This window comes from Delphinus delphis, chromosome 3 (assembly GCF_949987515.2).
Source record: "Delphinus delphis chromosome 3, mDelDel1.2, whole genome shotgun sequence".
In the NCBI taxonomy this organism is placed as follows: Eukaryota; Metazoa; Chordata; class Mammalia; order Artiodactyla; family Delphinidae; genus Delphinus; species Delphinus delphis.
This window is the reverse complement of record NC_082685.1, coordinates 84553663-84571796: the sequence shown is the minus strand read 5'-3', so window position 1 is coordinate 84571796 and position 18134 is coordinate 84553663. Positions and strand designations below refer to the sequence as shown.

The window sequence follows — 18134 nt, the reverse complement described above, 5'->3', positions numbered from 1 at the left end:
TTATAGGTATGAAAAGTTAAGTGGAGAGAGATGGGATTGAATAAGTATGTAGGAGCTATATTATAGAAAAAACTTTTTGTGTGAGTTGGGATTTTATTGTGAACTTAGTGGGAGAGCCATTCAAGATAGTAAACAGCAGAGTGAAATGGTCTGATTTACCTTTTTACAAAGGCCACTCTGGGGGCTTTATAGAGAACAGGAGCAAAGAACAATTGAGGGCAGTAATGCTGGTGCCTGAACTGAAGTCACATCAGGGAGTCCTGAAAGAAAGGGGCTGATTTTAGCGATATTTTACAAACTTTTGAATTTGGTGACTGATTGGATATGGATATGAGGGAGAAGGAATACCAAGACTGACCTCCAGATTTCTGCCTTCGGAATTCTGTAGTTGTTGGCGCTAGCCACGAAAGAAAGGCTCATAGGAATAGAAGCAGATTGAACTGGGGGAAGGATAATGAGTTCTAGTTGGAGGTCTGGCCTAGAGATGTAGCTTTTGGGCATCATCAGCATGCAGATGATAATTGAAGTGATAGAGATAAATGTGTTTGATTTTGGGGGGGACAAGAGAGGAGGACCAAGGATGGTAATGTTGGGTGCCTGACATTTAAGGGGCAGGCAAAGAAAAAGAATGTTGTAAGGGAGAATGAAGTGGAACAACCAGACAGATAGGAGGAAAACCAAGAGGCAGTGATGTTACTGAAGCCTAGGGAAAAGAGGGGAGTCGTCAACAGGGAAACGTTCTGTGGAAAGTCAAATAAAGTACCCAATGGGTTTGGCAACATTGAGATTATGTGGGAGAGCAAATTAAAATTTCAGTGACACGAGAAGCAAGTGGATAACAAGGAATAAGCAGAGATGGTTATATAGTTGATTTTTTTTTTTTTCTATCAGCACTTTCAGGTGGCTAAGTTTCAGAGGGAAGGAAAAGTTAGGATAATGATCTGTGGAAAATAAAGTATATTTTAGTTGGACCTCTATCCCAATGTTGAGATTGATCATTGTGGGTGTCAGTGGTCTTTCATCCATTGATAGAGTACTTCCTAATTATCTGCTGTTCTTGTATAATCTTCCTCCATTAACTCATCTGCTTTATTTTATCACATGAAGCAGAAAGAAAGTAGGCTAAGGTACTTATGATAATGCTTTCATATTGTATCTGGTAGTTTTTTCTTTGTTTGTTTGTTTGTTTGTTTTATTTTTTAATGAGAGGAAAATTCCAGACTCCTTTTTAAGATCAAAAAAAAAATTTTTTTTTGGTGAGATAATCTTTTTTCTTTATCCTTTGATAAAGAGGATTATTGTTTAATTAAGATTCATCCTTTATTGAATTGCTGTTTCTCCTGGTATTATTTCAAATGAAAATATTATGTATCTGTCAGTCAGTTCCATAGATATTATACTACAATTTGAGTAGTACCGATAAAAGATTAGGTTTTTACTTGGAATAAAGTATAGCTATGCAAAGGTATTCTGAATTAGAAATATTACAGACTAATCGTATAATTTCAATGACTTCTATGGCCAAGGAAATCATTGATATTTTTGTCTTACTTTTTCTAATCTTCAATATAAATGCCTGTCTTCTTTCAGCTTCATATCCATTAGATATAAAGTTCTTTATGCTCTTCGAATTTTAAATGTGAATTGTGAGCTTATCATGACTTAAGCGGGGGTGGGGGTGAAATGCTTTCATTTTTTGTCTTCTGAGAATTTTGTCTTCTGAGAATCTCTGAATATGGCTAAATAGTCTTTTGAGGCTCTGGAAAAATTTTTACTGTGTCTAAGGCCATGAAAGTATGATTAGAATCAAATGCCCTACACCTATATAGTAGTATTCTAATTCTCTTGGATATGTAAAAACAGAACAAAACAAAATAACTGCTGAGCTTGCTATGTACCTTTGAGCATAGCTATTTGTGTTAAATAGACCTAGATTGGCTGTAAACCACTTCCTCTTTTCCTTACCCATCCTGAGAAGTTGTGAATCCATCTGATTGCTACCAGACATTACAAATATTTGTATCAGCTTTCCTTCCCCTTTATAAGAAAATTTTCTTCTGTATAAACTTTTCTGAATCTCAGATAAAACACATTGCAGCCACTTGTAAGGTAGGAAGTTAATGCTTGGCAAGGAGAAAATATTTCCAATGTGTATCTTGAAACAGGAGAGTTAGCTTGCCTAAGGAATGAAGACAGTGAAGAACAATCTTGGTGCCTTTAAAAGCTGTGCTTTCTAAAATGTGTAGGTCAGGCAAACCTAGGGAAGTTTAGTCAAGACATTTGACATTCCCTTTGGCCATTATTTTAATAAAATATAGCCTCTCAATTTTTAGGGCTGCCACTCCAATTGAACAAATCACTTCTTAACTCTAGTTATATATTGAAATAGAAAGTATATAATCAAAGCCAAAAAGAATGTTGTGGGGTAAAAAATTCATCAGGAATAAAAATTTAAACACCATTTAGAACCTTTCAGGTACTTTTATTAGAATCTTCATGAAATTTTGCTCTGAGTGAGATAACTACAGGAAACCTTCCTGGACAGGCGTTATTTTGAGGTTCAGTCATCTCTGTACTCAGAGAGCTATACAGAGTTTTTACCTCAAACTGATGGATGAAAATATGATTAGTGTTTCTGGGCTATACTTTCTTTGTTGTTATATTTTCTATGTGCATTTACAATAGGTATAAATTAAGGTTTCCTCTATAAGGACAGAGATAGACAACGCTAGTTATAAAATCTCTGGAGAACTCAGTAGGAACAAGGGGATTTAGGGAATTTTCAAATTCTCATTATCTCTAAACTTTTTCTCCCATGTAATAATTTTGCTTAATAAAAAATACAATTTTAAATATTTAGAATTATTGTACTATTATTGTACCTTTAATAATTTTGTGAAACCATTGATATGGTTACTTGATGAATACCCACTCTAAATTTTCAGCTGAAAAATTGTAGTTTGGACGATGACACCTAATCAGAGTTCTTCCTGATAGTAAGTATGATATTTGGAGTTACATATTGACTGTTCTAGGCCAGTATGCTCTTCATCACTTATTGATTCTGCTCTGCTTATTGCCTAATGATGAAATAGTGAATGAATTTATGAAAATACCAGTATATGCAATGGATGCTTTATTAATTTAAACAGATTAGTGCCTATTGTATAGGAATAGAGACTTGGTCCTGAGATTTCTAGCTTACATAGATAACTCTTTTAGGGATTTTTTTTTTTTTTTTTTTTTTTGTAAAGAGCAAGCAGTAGCTGGAGCAGGATGTGTGGTAAAGGGAAAGGTTCATCCTTTCTTCTCTTCATTTCTCTCTCCCACCTCCTTTCTCTTACTTGTTTTCCTATGAGAGCAACTTAAATATAAAAGCTGATGGGACAGTACATCAAAGAAAAAACTATTAGGTTTTTTTTAAGGTGTAAAGTCCTTGGGAGGACAGGAAGGGATGAGGTACAAGTAGAGTGGTCACCCTTGGTGGGAGAGAGACAGCTTCGTGTTTCCATGGGAAGAGAAGGAATGGATTTGTAGATTTGAAAAGGGAAGTTGAAGGAGTTGCTGGCTTGTAGCTTCCTTCTAAAGAAGCTGTAGAGGGTAGAACAAGGTGGTTTTAGACACGAGAAAAGTAAGAAAGGTTTGAAATGGTTGACAACGGCAGTGGGAGAGTTAAGAAGAGAGTTGGCCAGAGAATTTTCATAGTATGTCAGAAATTTAGGGCTCTTTTGAAGTAATAATCATGTGATTCTCCCCAGCAGGGGTGAGTTGCTGAATGCAGAAAGTTGAATCGATCCACCATTAGGGTTTGCTGCCTGGGGACAACAAAGAGACAGGAGAGCAAGGGAATTTAGAATATTGGCAAAAGTGTCAGTGAAATGATGTGTCATGGCATCTCAGTTAGAAAAAGAAGAGAAGAAATGAGCAGGTGATTGACTGGGAGAGATTAGGAGACTCAGAGCCTTAGGGTTTCAGTGATGTTGGAAAATGGTTACAGTGGAACTGGTGAAAGCAAACCAATGGGGTAGGTGCTTGTGGCCAGAAAGAGGGGAGCTGGAATTAGTTAATTTGGAGCTGTTACATGTGAAGATAATGTCCAAGAAAAAGCCATGACTGATGTAAAGTGGAGGAGAATGTTTTCCCTCCTACTGCCTCATAATGAAAGCCTCATGACAGCATTTCTTGAAGTGAATTTTGCAGAATAATATTTCTTCCAAAAAAAGAGTGCATGTACTAATGCATTATTGAGGCTCTGAGACATGTTGCATTTAAGAAATCTGCTGAGCATTTCCAAAATCTGTGGAATTACTGAACCTTTTGTAATATAACATCTATTAATAACCATCTAAACTAGGGTTTTCACCAACATGTTGAGCAGTTATTTTGTGTGTCATGTGCTGAAACTGTTAAGTAATGGGAATAAGTAAGAGTAATCATCACAGCATAGTAAGTGTTTATTTTGCAAATAATTTTTACATTTATGTTAATGTATTTCAATATTAAAATATTTATTCTCCTGTTGAAAGTAAATATGTGTCCAAAACATTAAAAATGTTAGTGCATTATTTTGTTAGTGACAATTGTGATATTTGTAATCGTTTATTAGAAATCTTCAGTTACTCATGGATATTCTAGGAAGGCCTGCTGTATTCATTCTATGTAGCAGTCAAATAAGGCAGATTAGTTAAAGCAAAAAAGAGAGTTTACCCACTCACATAACTGGATATATCCGGAAATTCAAACCATGTCATCAAGAATTTGTCTGTCTTCATTTCTCAACTTTTATCTGTTAACTTCATTCTCAGGCAGGTGGTACCAGCAATCCCATAGTGTGGAAGTTTCTCTTAGAAAGGGGTTGAGGGTGAGACAAATGCTTAGAACATAACTGACTTCTTTCTAAAACAGGTTTCCCAGTTGGATTTTATTTGCTGATAATGGAAACGCAACATTATAAGCGCCACATTCCTTTCTTTAAAATTTATTCTTTTTTGTTACTTAAGTCATGATTTTCTTTTGGGTCCTGCAGTTGCTGATTCCATTCTAATAAAGTCTTGACTGAGGCCTTGAAACTTGAAATGTTCTCAGTTATTAGTTCCAGTAACAAAAGGAGCTCTGAACAGATAAGAGGATTATTGATACATGTGCAGTATGAAAATATCAAACAGTAAAACCATTCATGAAACTTCTTAGATAAAGTTGGAAACTTAAAATCTTTACAGAAATGAAATATGTACATAGTAGTCTTTATGGTGTCCTTGTGAGGTCCTCTGCAGAAAATATAAAACCAATAAACTTCATCTCCCCTACCCCCCAAGAGCAATCAACAAAAGAAAACAAACAAAAAACCAAAAAACAAGAAAACTAAAACAGAATAACAAGAAAAATTTTTGTGATGTCTAGAGTTTAACCCTTTAAATAATCTTCTGAGGAACATAGTCTTTAAAGGCCTGTTGTGATAATTGACTGCTTTAGAAAATGGTAGTTAAATTCAAGTCTGTAACTTTTGATAAATTAATGGCTTCTTTGTCATACTGAAGACCCTTAAATTGTGTCTTTTATTTTCTTGGTTTGTGAATAAAGGTAAATAAAATTATGACGGGTAGGTTACTTGTCTTAATAAAATACATATGAGTGCTGCATCCTGTTTGAATATAGAAAGTCATAAGAGATGTTCATTCTTACCTCATAACCAAAATAAGGAGGATAAAGTACAAAATAATGGTTAAAAAAAATATTCATCAGGGATCTGAGGACAGAAAGAAACCTAAATGAACCAAAGTCCAGAAAGTGGCAAGCCTTTCATAACAAAAACAAAACCAAAAAACAAACAAACAAAAAACCTGTGACTACTTCCATCCTTGGTGGAACTGTGTGATAAGAGGAAACTTCCATCGAAGGGAATAAGAAGTCAACTCAACAAGCTTTTAACAAGCTTGAAAGAACAGTGTGTAGGCTGGTGTGACAGATTAGAATCTGGAGGAGCCCTCCCCACAGAGTGAGGCAGCATCCACTCACCAGCATTTACTCAAGGGTCTTCACCAAGTGGAGCAGAGAATCAGAGAAGGAGACTTGAGAAAGATACTCCAAATGAAGTTCTCCCTGCACCAAAAAGGTGGTGCACTGTTGTTGGGGGGTGGGTGGTGTTTGAGGCTTTTGGACAGGAGGACTGAGCACTCTGGATTTTCACCAACAGAAGAAAATACGAAATCCCTCCCAAGTTGATTCTCTTCAGGGAATTCTGGGTCTTCACAGAGTACAGGGCAATGGCTTTCCAAAGGCTAGGAAGGAGGGTAGAAAGTTATCTTAGGGTAGAAAGTTATCTTAGATATATAAAGTAGTGGGTGAGCCTGGAGAGTAAAGAGAACTCCCTAGTGCCCACCTATCCCACACCCCTCCCAAAAAAGAGGGTGCTGGAATCTTGCCAGGGCTCAGATTCCACTCGTAGCTGAAGAAAAACTCTTGATCTAGCCCCAAATATTTGAAGCTGGTGGTGAACTAATTCAAACCAGAGCAGCAGCAGAGGCAAGGCCCAACTTATTAACTACAGCCCCAATTCTAGCAGCCTGACAGAAAAAAGGAGTATGTGTGCCTCTTTCTTGAGGTAAATATTATTGAATTCAGATTCTACTGTTTTTTTATACAAACCATCTGGCACACAATCAAAGATTATATGGTCCACTAAAAAGTAAGAAATGTGACCCACAGCTAAGAAAATAAGCAGACTCAGAGATGGCCCAGGTATTGGAATTATCAATGTCTTTAAAGTAGCTTTTACAAAAATACTAAGGGATCTAATAGAAAAGATAGACAATGTATATGAAAAGATGGAGAAGTTCAGCAGCAATGTGGATGCTATAAAAAATAGAAATTCTAGAACGAAAAATATAGTATCAGTGCTGAGCAATTCATTAGATGGACTTGTCAGTAGACTGGACACAGCGAGGAAAATTGTAGTGAGCTTTGAAGACAGGTTGACAGAAAGTATTCACAAAGAAGCAAAAAGAGAAAAATAGGTAATAGACTGTTTGAGATCATGGGGTAATATCAAAAGGGCTAACATACATGTAATTAGAATCTAGGGAAGAAAGGAGAGAGGGAGGTGGGAGTAGAAACATATTTGAAGAGACAATGGTTAAGTGTTTTCCAACATTTTCAACCCACAGGTCCAGGAAATTTAACAGATCCCAAGCAGGATAATTAAAAGAAAAAAAATTACATGTACTTATTTCCTAGTTGATTATAAAAGCAGTGAGAGAAAAAAGAAACATTATGTATAGAGGAGTAATGACATGAATTCTAGCTGACTTCATACCAGAAACAATGGAGACCAGAAGACAAAGTGCTAGAAGAAAAAAAAAAGCCATCGACTTTTAATTCTATATCCTGTGAAAATATCCTTAAAAAAATAAAGGCAAGCAGCACTTTACAACCACTGGGATGATGATAATCAGAAAAACAGAAATAATAAGTGTTGGTGAGGATGTGGAGAAGTTAGAAGGCACATCCGTTGCTGGTGGGAACGTAAAGTGGTGCAGCCACTGTGAAAGAAGTTTGGCTGTTCCTCAAAAAGGTAAACGTAGAATTACCATATGACCAAGCAATTCCACTCCTAGATAAATCCCTGAAAGAGTTGAAAACAGATACCCAAGTACATGTGTACGAATGTTCATAGCAGCACTATTCACAATAGCCAAAAGATGGAAGCAGCCCAAATGTCCTTGTCAATATTAGTAAAACCCAAATAATAATAATAGCTAATATTATAAGCATTCATTATGGTAAAGGAGAGAGGGAGGAGAAAAGAAGGGAAAATGGGAGGCAGAGAGGGAAGAGGGAGGAGAGATAAGGAAGCTGCTGTGAGAAAGATATGTTCAGCTTACACAGGTAATGGCAAAGGGATTATTTTGATCTGTTCAAAATAATTTATTAAATAGAATAATGAGCTTGGGAATAATGAATAATAATGATGAAAAATGAATAATTTGTTAAATAGAATAATGAGCTTCGTGAGGGTGTGGCTGAAATTGGTAAAGTGCCTTGATTACTAGACATAGGGACCTCTAATGAAATACTTTCATTCTCATCGTAATGTATTCTTTGTTTAATAATTTATTAGTTTAAGCAAAGAAGATAAATGTACTGCCCTATTATTATATCCCTTAATTGTTTTAAAAGAAGAATTTCAGTTAAGATGTCTTGATAATTTAACTCATAGTACTGTAAGTTTTAAAAAATTGAAATGCACAGTTGCTTACTGAGCAAAATCTATTAGTACTTAAATTGTTGAGTCAGTGAGGTGCTCAAAAGGAAACTGTTTGGTGTACATCTTGCACTACTGGATACTTTATTAAAAGAATTATAATACGTTTTTGCTCATACATTTGAGAAAATCTCCATGGAACATGAATTATATTTCTATATTGAACAGGGAGGGAGCTGATTATAGCCTGAGGCTTGGGATTTATGTCCCTGGAGAAATCATTTAAGAAGATACAGAGTCAAGAAAGCAGGAAGAATGACAGAAAGCTTTACAACCTAGGTTTCGTTGAACTCCATTCTGTTTTACTATAAATTTCCTTAGCATCATTATTTTAAGACAAAATCTTAATCATTCAAATGTTCCTTTTGCACATTTAGTTTCCAATTTCATTATTTCAAAATATGAAAATGCTTGACTTAGCAAGGGGGCTTTCTTTTAATAAATGTTCTTAATATGCAAGCATCAAAGAAAAAAAAGACAGCATGACAAACTAGGTTACTAGACAGTGAATACTTCTAAAATGGTTTCTCTTCAGTCAGAACCCAATTGCTAAAATAAATCAATTAGAAACTGTTTTATACTTAAATTGTATACCGTGATGGGATGGGAATAGAAACTGTGTATCCTTCATTCTCTCCAGCAAATCAATATCTGCAAAAGACTAAGTTATTTGTTTATTTATAAATGCATTCGTTTTATGAAGGACATACTGATATTTGAAGTATTTCATTTATATTATAGAGTTATCAACAGTTGAGAATTTTTTTCAGGAGACAATCTTCTCTAGCGTTATAATTTCCCTGTAGTTATTTCTCGCAAAATCCCTCCAAATTTCATGGCTGCTTTGCATAAGTAGTCCCAGAGATATTTGGCCCTCAGCCTGGAGTTTGAGCATGAATGTTATCTTTTTCTTGAATCTTATTGCCTACTGACTTAAATAAGTATCTGACTGTTCCTACAGGGCCAAATAATCACTTTCATTGTTCCTTCTAATAATGTTATTAGATTGAGTTTATTTACGGAAGTCTGTAAGAAATAATATATGGTTATTGCTTCAACAAGCTATTATTAACAAAAAAGTGTTCCATTGTTACCTTTCACTCTCCGTAGTTCATCCTTCCATTGGGGAACAAGTTCTGAGGGTACCCTCAGGCAGGATATAACTAATTGTCCTAAGGGGAGTAACTCTGGTTGCCAGCCTGATGCAGTGGAGCTCTTCTATGAAAGTTTCATCAATAATCAATGCAATGCAAATGATTGGGGAGTTGAACAATGGTCACAAATTTTTTGAGATGAAGATTTTTATATAGTCCAGTGTCCTCCTGTTTACTGATATGGAAACTTAAGAGCCACAATAGTTAAGTGATTTGCCCAGACTTATACCGTTTTTCCCTTCTGACATCAATAACCTTATTGTTTCTACCTTAGTGCCTCCTTTAAGAGCCTTGCTTTGAGAACTGTTGTGTGCTTTTTGGTTAAAGTTGTTCATTTTTAATTACCGTGGCATCTAAATAGACTGTCATTTGGAAGAGCTGGGGTGTTTGGGATTTTTTTTTAAATCTATTTCTAGTGCTTGAGAAATCTTCTGAAATAAAAACATTTGGGAAGGCGAAAACTGTTAAAAAGGTATAGCCAAGATGTGGAGAATGGAAGAGTGGGGAGTAAGGCATATACAGCAGTTGCTTTGTAATTAAATTTATGAATAATATGTCACAACTACAGTACTATCAAATTTTCTGTTAGACTGGTTCCTTCTAGCTGTGTCTTTTTTTTTTTCCTCTGAGCACTAATATTTGGTTTTCTCTGTGTTTCCTTAGCATTTCTTGTTTTCTCTCATCTCATGAATTTCTATTTCTTTCTTATTTTTCCCCAAATCATGACATTTATTGAGGGACCAGGAAAATAAAATGCTATAGAGTTCATATGCGTTTGGTTATTTTTCATTCTTAATGTTAGGAAGCTTACATTTTATTTACTTGGAAGACAGAGTGGATGGACATAAGCTGTGGATAAATACCAAAATACCCAGCATAACTGTGTGTATACTAGATAGTTTACTACTGCTGAAGGCTTCTTTCTTAATGTCTCCAGGAAAGGAAGGAGAGGCTGTCCAAATTTGAGTCTATTCGTCATTCAATTGCTGGAATCATTAGGTCTCCAAAGTCTGCACTGGGCTCTTCAACAGTAAGTAGGATGAACTCTCTATGCTACTGAAAATAGTCATTGTCTACCTTCTTTCTGATATACCAATGAATATAATATGTAAACTTGTATTTATGAATGGAAAGGTAAGTACACAATTTAACTTTTTGTGGGCATATGAGTCTGTGTATATATGTGTATATTAAAACCCCTAGTAACAGTGATGTAGGCAGGAAAGAAACTTGTATTGTAGATTTTCTGTACTACATATAAGTAGTTACAGGGAGTATTTTATGTACTTTGGGGCTTTATTAGAAGAAAAATATAAACAAGTTTCTTTTACAGTAAAACATGTTTTTATAATAGGGATTATTGTATATGTATTTTTAAAATGTATCAGTTTATATGTGTGTTCATATCTTTAAGAACATTTTAATTAGATAATTGAAGTCCGTTTGAAATTTGGGCTAGGCACATCGCAGTAATGCATAGAATATTAATTATCCCTAGTAATAGCAGCTATAGGCAAGCAAGATAAAAAATATTCTTATCTCATTTATATATAAAATTATAAAGTATTTTTCTTACTTCATGACCTATAAAACTAAATTATCAAACTTTTTATTCTAGCCATGCCTCATTCACAGTAGAGCTTTATAATAGTATTTTATTGAATGATGGTTAAAACAATATTCAATACAAATTAATTACATGCTTTTCCCCCCATCTTGTGAAGTTTCTACAGAATAATATCTTAATATCATTTCTTATTCTTTAAAAGTTCAGCTAAGACAATGTGACCTCCTCTTATTTAGAAAAAAAAAGTGTTTCCTAAGCTTAGATTAGTTAAATGTCCATTCACATTTTGCATTTATTTGCTCTAATTCCTTTTTAATATAAAACACATGTTCCCATATTTATTCCACTCAGGCAACAATCTTTTATGTACAATTGAGGCAAAGCGTCAAGTATTTTAATTAACAAAAAAGCAGGAAATTATATTTTTGTGTAAAAGAGATAGATTTTAACCTTTGATGCTGCCATTGTCACTTCCAATATGCTGAAGTGTTCTATGGGAGTAGAACTAATGCAGACCATCTCATATGGCATTAAATAGCAAGTGAAAATAAAAATAATTATGGGCAAGAGCTACATGATAGAGTAAGTCTCTTTCAAATCTTATCTCCTACTTTTGTTTTCTTAAATTTACAACTTTACAGATAAATACTAGTTCATAGGACTTGTTTTGTTATGATTTGACAGTCAAAATAAAGTATAGGAGACTTGATTAAGAGTTTATAAGAAGTTTCAGAGACTCTATGAAGAGAGTCTTTTGATAACTTTTATTAGAAGAAAAAAGAAAAACAGGTCTAAAAAAGGAAATATTTAAAAACAGTTTTTTAAAAAAGAAAACCAAATGTAGTTCTTGAGAAGAAATGTTCAAATACCTCAGTGAACCGTTTATAAAATTATTTAACATTAAAATGAGTCAGTGAAACACAGGACATAATTAAGTTGTAATTAACTCACCTTTATTTCACTTAGGTCAGAGGTCTTTGTGCCAGCACCTAATAGCTGATTTGTGAAAGGTGTCCCCCACCATTTTTTCTTCCTGTGTGCTGTTAGAGATCAAGCTTGACTTGAGTAAAATGTCTGAAATACTTGAGAGCCAAGGCTCATTATAAACTCAAGGTTTCCTTTAGTTTTATTTTTAGATGGAAATGTAGGAGAGTGGAATTTAGAGCTTAAAAAGTTTAGCTAATGACAGAAAAATAAGAATTCTATGGGAATGGGGTACCATTTCCCATGTTTGTTTTTTTCCCTACATTACTTTGAAGTTCATTGTTATGGAAGTTCAGCTTTTGGCTCTAGACAGAGGCAGTTTTGATAAATCAGCATTGATCTGAGGACGAGAGAGGTTTTTTCTTTCAAGACACACTAATTTACATCTAAAATTAAAAAAATCCTATTTGTTCATTAAGATGAAGTTGTATAGGGTTGGCACTCCTAAAAGTGTGTCAGGTATAGTATGTACAGTCTTCATAATTAATTGGTGTAAACCATAACTTTTTGAATATCTGAAAGTATTTGCATATTGTTTTCTCCACTTTCTTCATAATTAATTGGTATAAACCATAACTTTTTGAATATCTGAAAGTATTTGCATATTGTTTTCTCCACTTAAAAGTAAAATTATTGTAAGTAATTTTACTTAATAAAATTCTTAAGTAATTTTACTGAAGAATAAAATTACTTTATTCTTCAGTAAAATTACTAAATTAACAGTGATTGATATAGGTTAAAATTTGATATTTACAAACTGCTTTTACCTGAAATGAAGTGCCTTTCCCACAAAACATGTGCCTCATTCAGATATACATTTTTAATAAATTTATGAACATCCTTGAAGCTATGAAATGCCCATTTCATTTAAGAATATGTTCCCTCTGTTAATTGAGAATTCTAGGGAACGGTCACTTCCTCCCCGAGTTGATCACATTTTTATCTTCATGATTAAGGCAATCATTATCTCCATCAGTTAAGTGCCCTTTGATATTGCCTGATTTATTCAGAAATTTCATGAACTAAAAAGATTGAGATAGTCTGTAGTTTATGATGTGTGGTACACTATGAATAAAGGTACAGAACTATTTCTGTGAGGTGTTAGATATCCTATTTATTTGAAGAAGATTTTCCCCTCGACTACAGAGGTTAACTGAGATTTTAAGTCACTGCAAATGTGAAGGTTTCAGGTATTAAGTATGATAATCTAAGATGGATAAAATTTAGAGGCTCCTTAATTGTAATTTAAAATTTTTTTCTGACATAATTTAGTATTTTTTGGAGTATTCTAGTTTGGTAAAGGTAACATAGAGGAAGGAAAATTTTTAATTTCTATAAATGATTTTTTTCTTCATAAAAGACATTTTTTAAAAACCCTGCAAAATGGCAGACTTACGCCTATTTAAATTATTTTATTGTGATATACTTCACGCAACACAAAAATCAGCATTTCCAAGTGTACACAGAGTGGTTTTAGTATATTCATTATGTTGTGCAACCATCACCACTATAGAATTCCTGAACCTTTCAATCTCCGCAATAAGCAACTGCATTTCTGTTAGCAATTAGTCTTAATTCCCCCCCCCTTTCAATTTTCTGGTAATCACTCATCTATTTTTCATCCCTATGGATTTGCCTATTCTGGACATTTCACATAAAAAGAGTCACACAATATGTGACCTTTTTTGTCTAGTTTCTTTCAACTTAATGGAATGTTTTCAAGGTTCATCCATGTTGTAGCATGTATCAATACTTCATTCCTTTTTATGACTGAATAATCCCTTGTATGGATTTATCATATATTGTTTATCCATTCATCAGCTGATGGACATTTGGGTTGTTCCACCTTTGGCTATTATGAATAATGCTGCAATGAACATTCACATGCAAGTTTTTAAGTGAATGTATGTTTTCAGTTCTTTCAGTTATATACCGAGGAATTGCTGGGTTGTGTGGTAATTCTATGTTTAAGTTTTTGAGGAACTGCCAAGCTGTTTTCCACAGTGGTTGCAACATTTTGCATTCCCACCAGCAATGTATATAATGCATGAGTTTTCCAATTTCTCTACAGTCTCAACGCTTGTTATTTTTACATTTTTTAAAAATTATAGGCATCCTAGTAAATATGAAGTGGTATCTCATTGTAGTTTTATTTGCATTTTCCTGATGACTAATGATGTTGAGCATCTTTTAATGTGATTATTGGTCACTTGCATATGTTCTTCAGAGATATTACTGTTCATATCCTTTGCACACGTTTTAATTGGTGGTATTTTTCATTGTTGAGTTATGAGTTCTTTATATATTCAGGATACAAGCCCCTTTTCAGATATATAATTTGAAAAAAAATTTTTCTCATTTTGTGAATTGTCTTTTCACTTTCTTGGTAATGTTCTTTGACACACAAAAGTTTTAAATTTTACCAAAGTCCAATTTATCTAATTTTCTTTCATTTCACATGCTTTTGGTGTTGTATCTAAAAAACCATTGACTAATGCAGGTCATGCCAGTTTTCACCTGTGTTTCCTTCTAGAGTTTTATAGTTTTAGCTTTTACATGTAGGTCTTTGATCCATTACAAGTTAATAGCTGTGTATGGTGTGAGGTAGACATCCAAATTCATTTTTTTTCTGTGTGTAAGCATATTTAATTTAAAATCTTAAAAAAGCAGCAACTATGAAATCACTGTTTCTTTACTCAAATAAACATACAAAAATTGGAACTAGAGAGCATAATTTTAGATAAAATAAAACAATTAATTGCATTATACATAGGGAAATGAATTAATCATGATAATATTCCCATTGAACTTATCATAGCTACTTATTTTAACATTTTTTTACAGTGTGACTAAAATGTAGAGCTATCTGTGAAGACAGTCTAATGGAACACTTTGATCAACAGTGTCGCTAGAAGGAAGAATGTTAGATAATTAGCTTTAGATGAATCTGTCTTTAACTGAATACAGTATCTGATGTCAGCTCCAAGCATGTTTTCTTTTTTTTCCACTGTACTAAAAGAGTTAAATAACCTATCCATAGTACCTCCACGTATTGAGGTCTGCTCCACAGCCAGCATCTTTCCATGCTTCAGGAGGTTATAAATTTGCATTGAGGACTATTTCTCCTAGACTGCTTCTGAAGTCAAGGACAGAGGTGTTAGACAGGATTCATAGTATAATCTGAAAGCCTACTGGCAATCAAGAGGGTCCATTTCCATTGAAAATCTTTCAAACCACAATATATTTGATGAGATCTGTTCTAGTCATGTCAAGAATACTGCCCTTTCTCCAGAGCCATTGCTTTACTGCAGAATTTTTGTTATAAGTGGCTGAGCAAACAGTTTGTTCCATCTTACAGCCCCTTGTGAGTACTAGCTGTTCACTGATCTGTGGAGTACAGAACACCCTTATAATAGTAGCACTCTTTGAAAAATGTTCTTTAAAACCAGAATAAAGCACATTTTGCTCCAGATAATTGTTCTTTAGATGTCAGAAGAATTACTATTCTTTTGTCTCTTTAAAATTAATATTTTTCTGGATTCTGTTGACATATAGTTTATTTTAATTTTTGAATTACTTTGCATTTGAATTTAGAAAATAAAAATACTGAAAAATAAAGATGTGCATCCATTATATATAATAATATAGTAAATAAGATTTGTTTATTTGCTTCTATTTAGAAAATTAGCAAACTATCATTTAGCTGTGTTTAAGTTGTATGTCAGTTATCATGTTGGTATTGTAACACTTGGCTTCCACCATTGGCATAGGGCAATGTAGTTATTTTCATTCATAACATAATAAATTGCTTATTTTTTTTAGTGTTTTCCTTTGTGTCTAGCAGAACAACCTTGTACTTCTTCTGACAAGGCGTGTTGTTAAGTTCAGCTTAAATATTATGTATTTTAAACCTTGGTTGTCTTCCTTTATTCTGAAGGTCTTAGTATTTATTTATTTAGCCCAGACACTCAGATGTAGAAAAATGAGAAACAACAGAAAATAAAAATTAAATTTCTTACATCATATCCCTGACATAAATACACTGAATTCTCCAATATAGTTAGCCATGTTTAGGAAAACTAAATATTATTCTCAGAGTTGCAAGTTTTGAATCACTAGTATTATCATACATAATTTTTCAAGAAGAGCTTATCAGGATTTATTTTCTTTAATTTCATTATATAGAGAGTAAATCTGTACTTTTATGTGTTTGCTCAAATGCTTAAAACAAATAACCCACATCATGTCAGAATGATGCTATATTCTATATACGAAATCCCAACTTGATGATAAGTGTTTAAATTTACTGAGCTATGATTTCATACTGACTCATTAGAATGATCTGGTAATAGTTTTAGTTGAGATGTGTAGTATAACATTGGCACTGAATAGTTAATGGACTAAAATGTTATTGTTGATACTGTGGCACATTTTATATGTAATATTGCATGAAATTAAGGTAAGGATATTTGATACAGAAAAAATAAAGCTGTAGAAAAAATTGCAGTGATATGATGGGATGAGGGAGAATGAATCAAAGTCACAAGCACAATTGGAAAAAGTAAATGGATAAAAAAGATAAAGAAAAAAGAATGATTACTAATAAAGAGAAGATGAGTAAGGGAACTAAAGCAGGGGAAAAAAAGCAAAGTGAGGGGAAATCAGAAGGTAGTGGAGGAAGCAGAAGTGTGAGACCAAAAATGAATGACTTTTAAGAAAATATATCTTGCTAGAGATAGTGTCTCTTGTTAGAGATCCGAGAAGGTGCGTAAAAAGGCAATCGGGAGTTGGGGGGGAGACCTTCAAGATGGCGAAAGAGTAAGACGCGGAGATCACCTTCCTCCCCAGGAATACATCAGAAATACATCTACATGTGGAACAACTCCTACAGAATACCTACTGAACGCTACCAGAAGACCTCAGACGTCCCAAAAGGCAAGAAAGACCCTAGGTACCTGGGTAGGGCAAAAGAAAAAAGAAGAAACAAAGACAAAAGAATATGGATGGGACCTGCACCAATTGGGAGGGAGCTGTGAAGGAGAAAAAGTTTCCACACACTAGGAAGCCCCTTCATTGGCAGAGACTGTGGGGGTTGGAGGGGGGAAGCTTCGGAGCCACGGAGGAGAGCCAGCAACAGGGATGTGGAGGGGAAAGGGGAGAGATTCCTGCACAGAGGATCGGTGCTGACCAGCACTCACCAGCCCAAGAGGCTTGTCTGCTCACCCGCCGGGGCCGGGGGTTGCTGGGAGCTGAAGCTCGGATCCCAGGGAGAGGACCGGGGTTGGCTGCGTGAACACAGCCTGAAGGGGGCTAGTTCACCACAACTAGCTGGGAGGGAGTCCGGGAAAAAGTCCGGAGCTGCCGAAGAGGCAAGAGACCATTGTTTCTTGGTGCTCCAGGAGAGGGGATTCAGAGCACAGCATAAACGAGCTCCAGAGACTGGCTCAAGCCGTGGCTATCAGTGTGGACCCCAGAGATGGGCATGAAATGCTAAGGCTGCTGCTGCAGCCACCAAGAAGCCTGTGTGCAAGCACAGGTCACTATCCACACCTCCCCTGTTGGGAGGTTGTGCAGCCCGCCACTGCCAGGGTCCCGTGATTCAGGGACAACTTCCCTGGGAGAACATACGGCGCGCCTCAGGCTGGTGCAACGTCACGCTGGCCTCTGCCGCCACAGGCTTGCCCCGCACTCCATACCCCTCCCTCCTCCCGGCCTTACTGAGCCAGAGCCCCTGAATCAGCTGCTGCTTTAACCCCATCCTGACTGAGCGAAGAACAGATGCCCTCAGGCGACCTACACACAGAGGCGGGGCCAAATCCAAAGCTGAACCCCCGGAGCTGTGCAAACAAAGAAGAGAAAGGGAAATCTCTCCCAGCAGGCTCAGGAGCAGCAGAATAAATCTCCACAATCAACTTGATGAACCCTGCATCTGTGGAATACCTGAATGGACAAGAAATCAGCCTAAAATTGAGGCGGTGGACTTTGGGAGCAACAATATATATATATTTTTTTCCTTTTTCTCTTTTTGTGAGTGTGTATATGTATGCTTCTGTGTGTGATGTTGTCTGTATAGCTTTGCTTTTACCATTTGTCGTAGGGTTCTGTCTGTCAGTTTTTTGTTTTTCTTCTTTTTTGAATCACTTTTTAATTTTTTTATTTTTAATATTTG

At 35.1% G+C, this 18134-nt stretch overlaps 1 protein-coding gene across 8 annotated transcripts in view; it reads left to right on the top strand.

Annotated features, from left to right (window-relative positions):
• The window catches only part of FER (FER tyrosine kinase), a 468208-nt gene that overhangs the window by 200715 nt on the left and 249359 nt on the right, over window positions 1-18134 (top strand). For all 8 annotated transcript variants that reach the window (XM_069540597.1, XM_069540596.1, XM_069540595.1 and 5 more), the window contains one exon: window positions 10352-10444. In XM_069540597.1, coding sequence (XP_069396698.1) covers window positions 10352-10444 — 93 coding nt within the window. The remainder of the gene's footprint in view (window positions 1-10351; window positions 10445-18134) is intronic.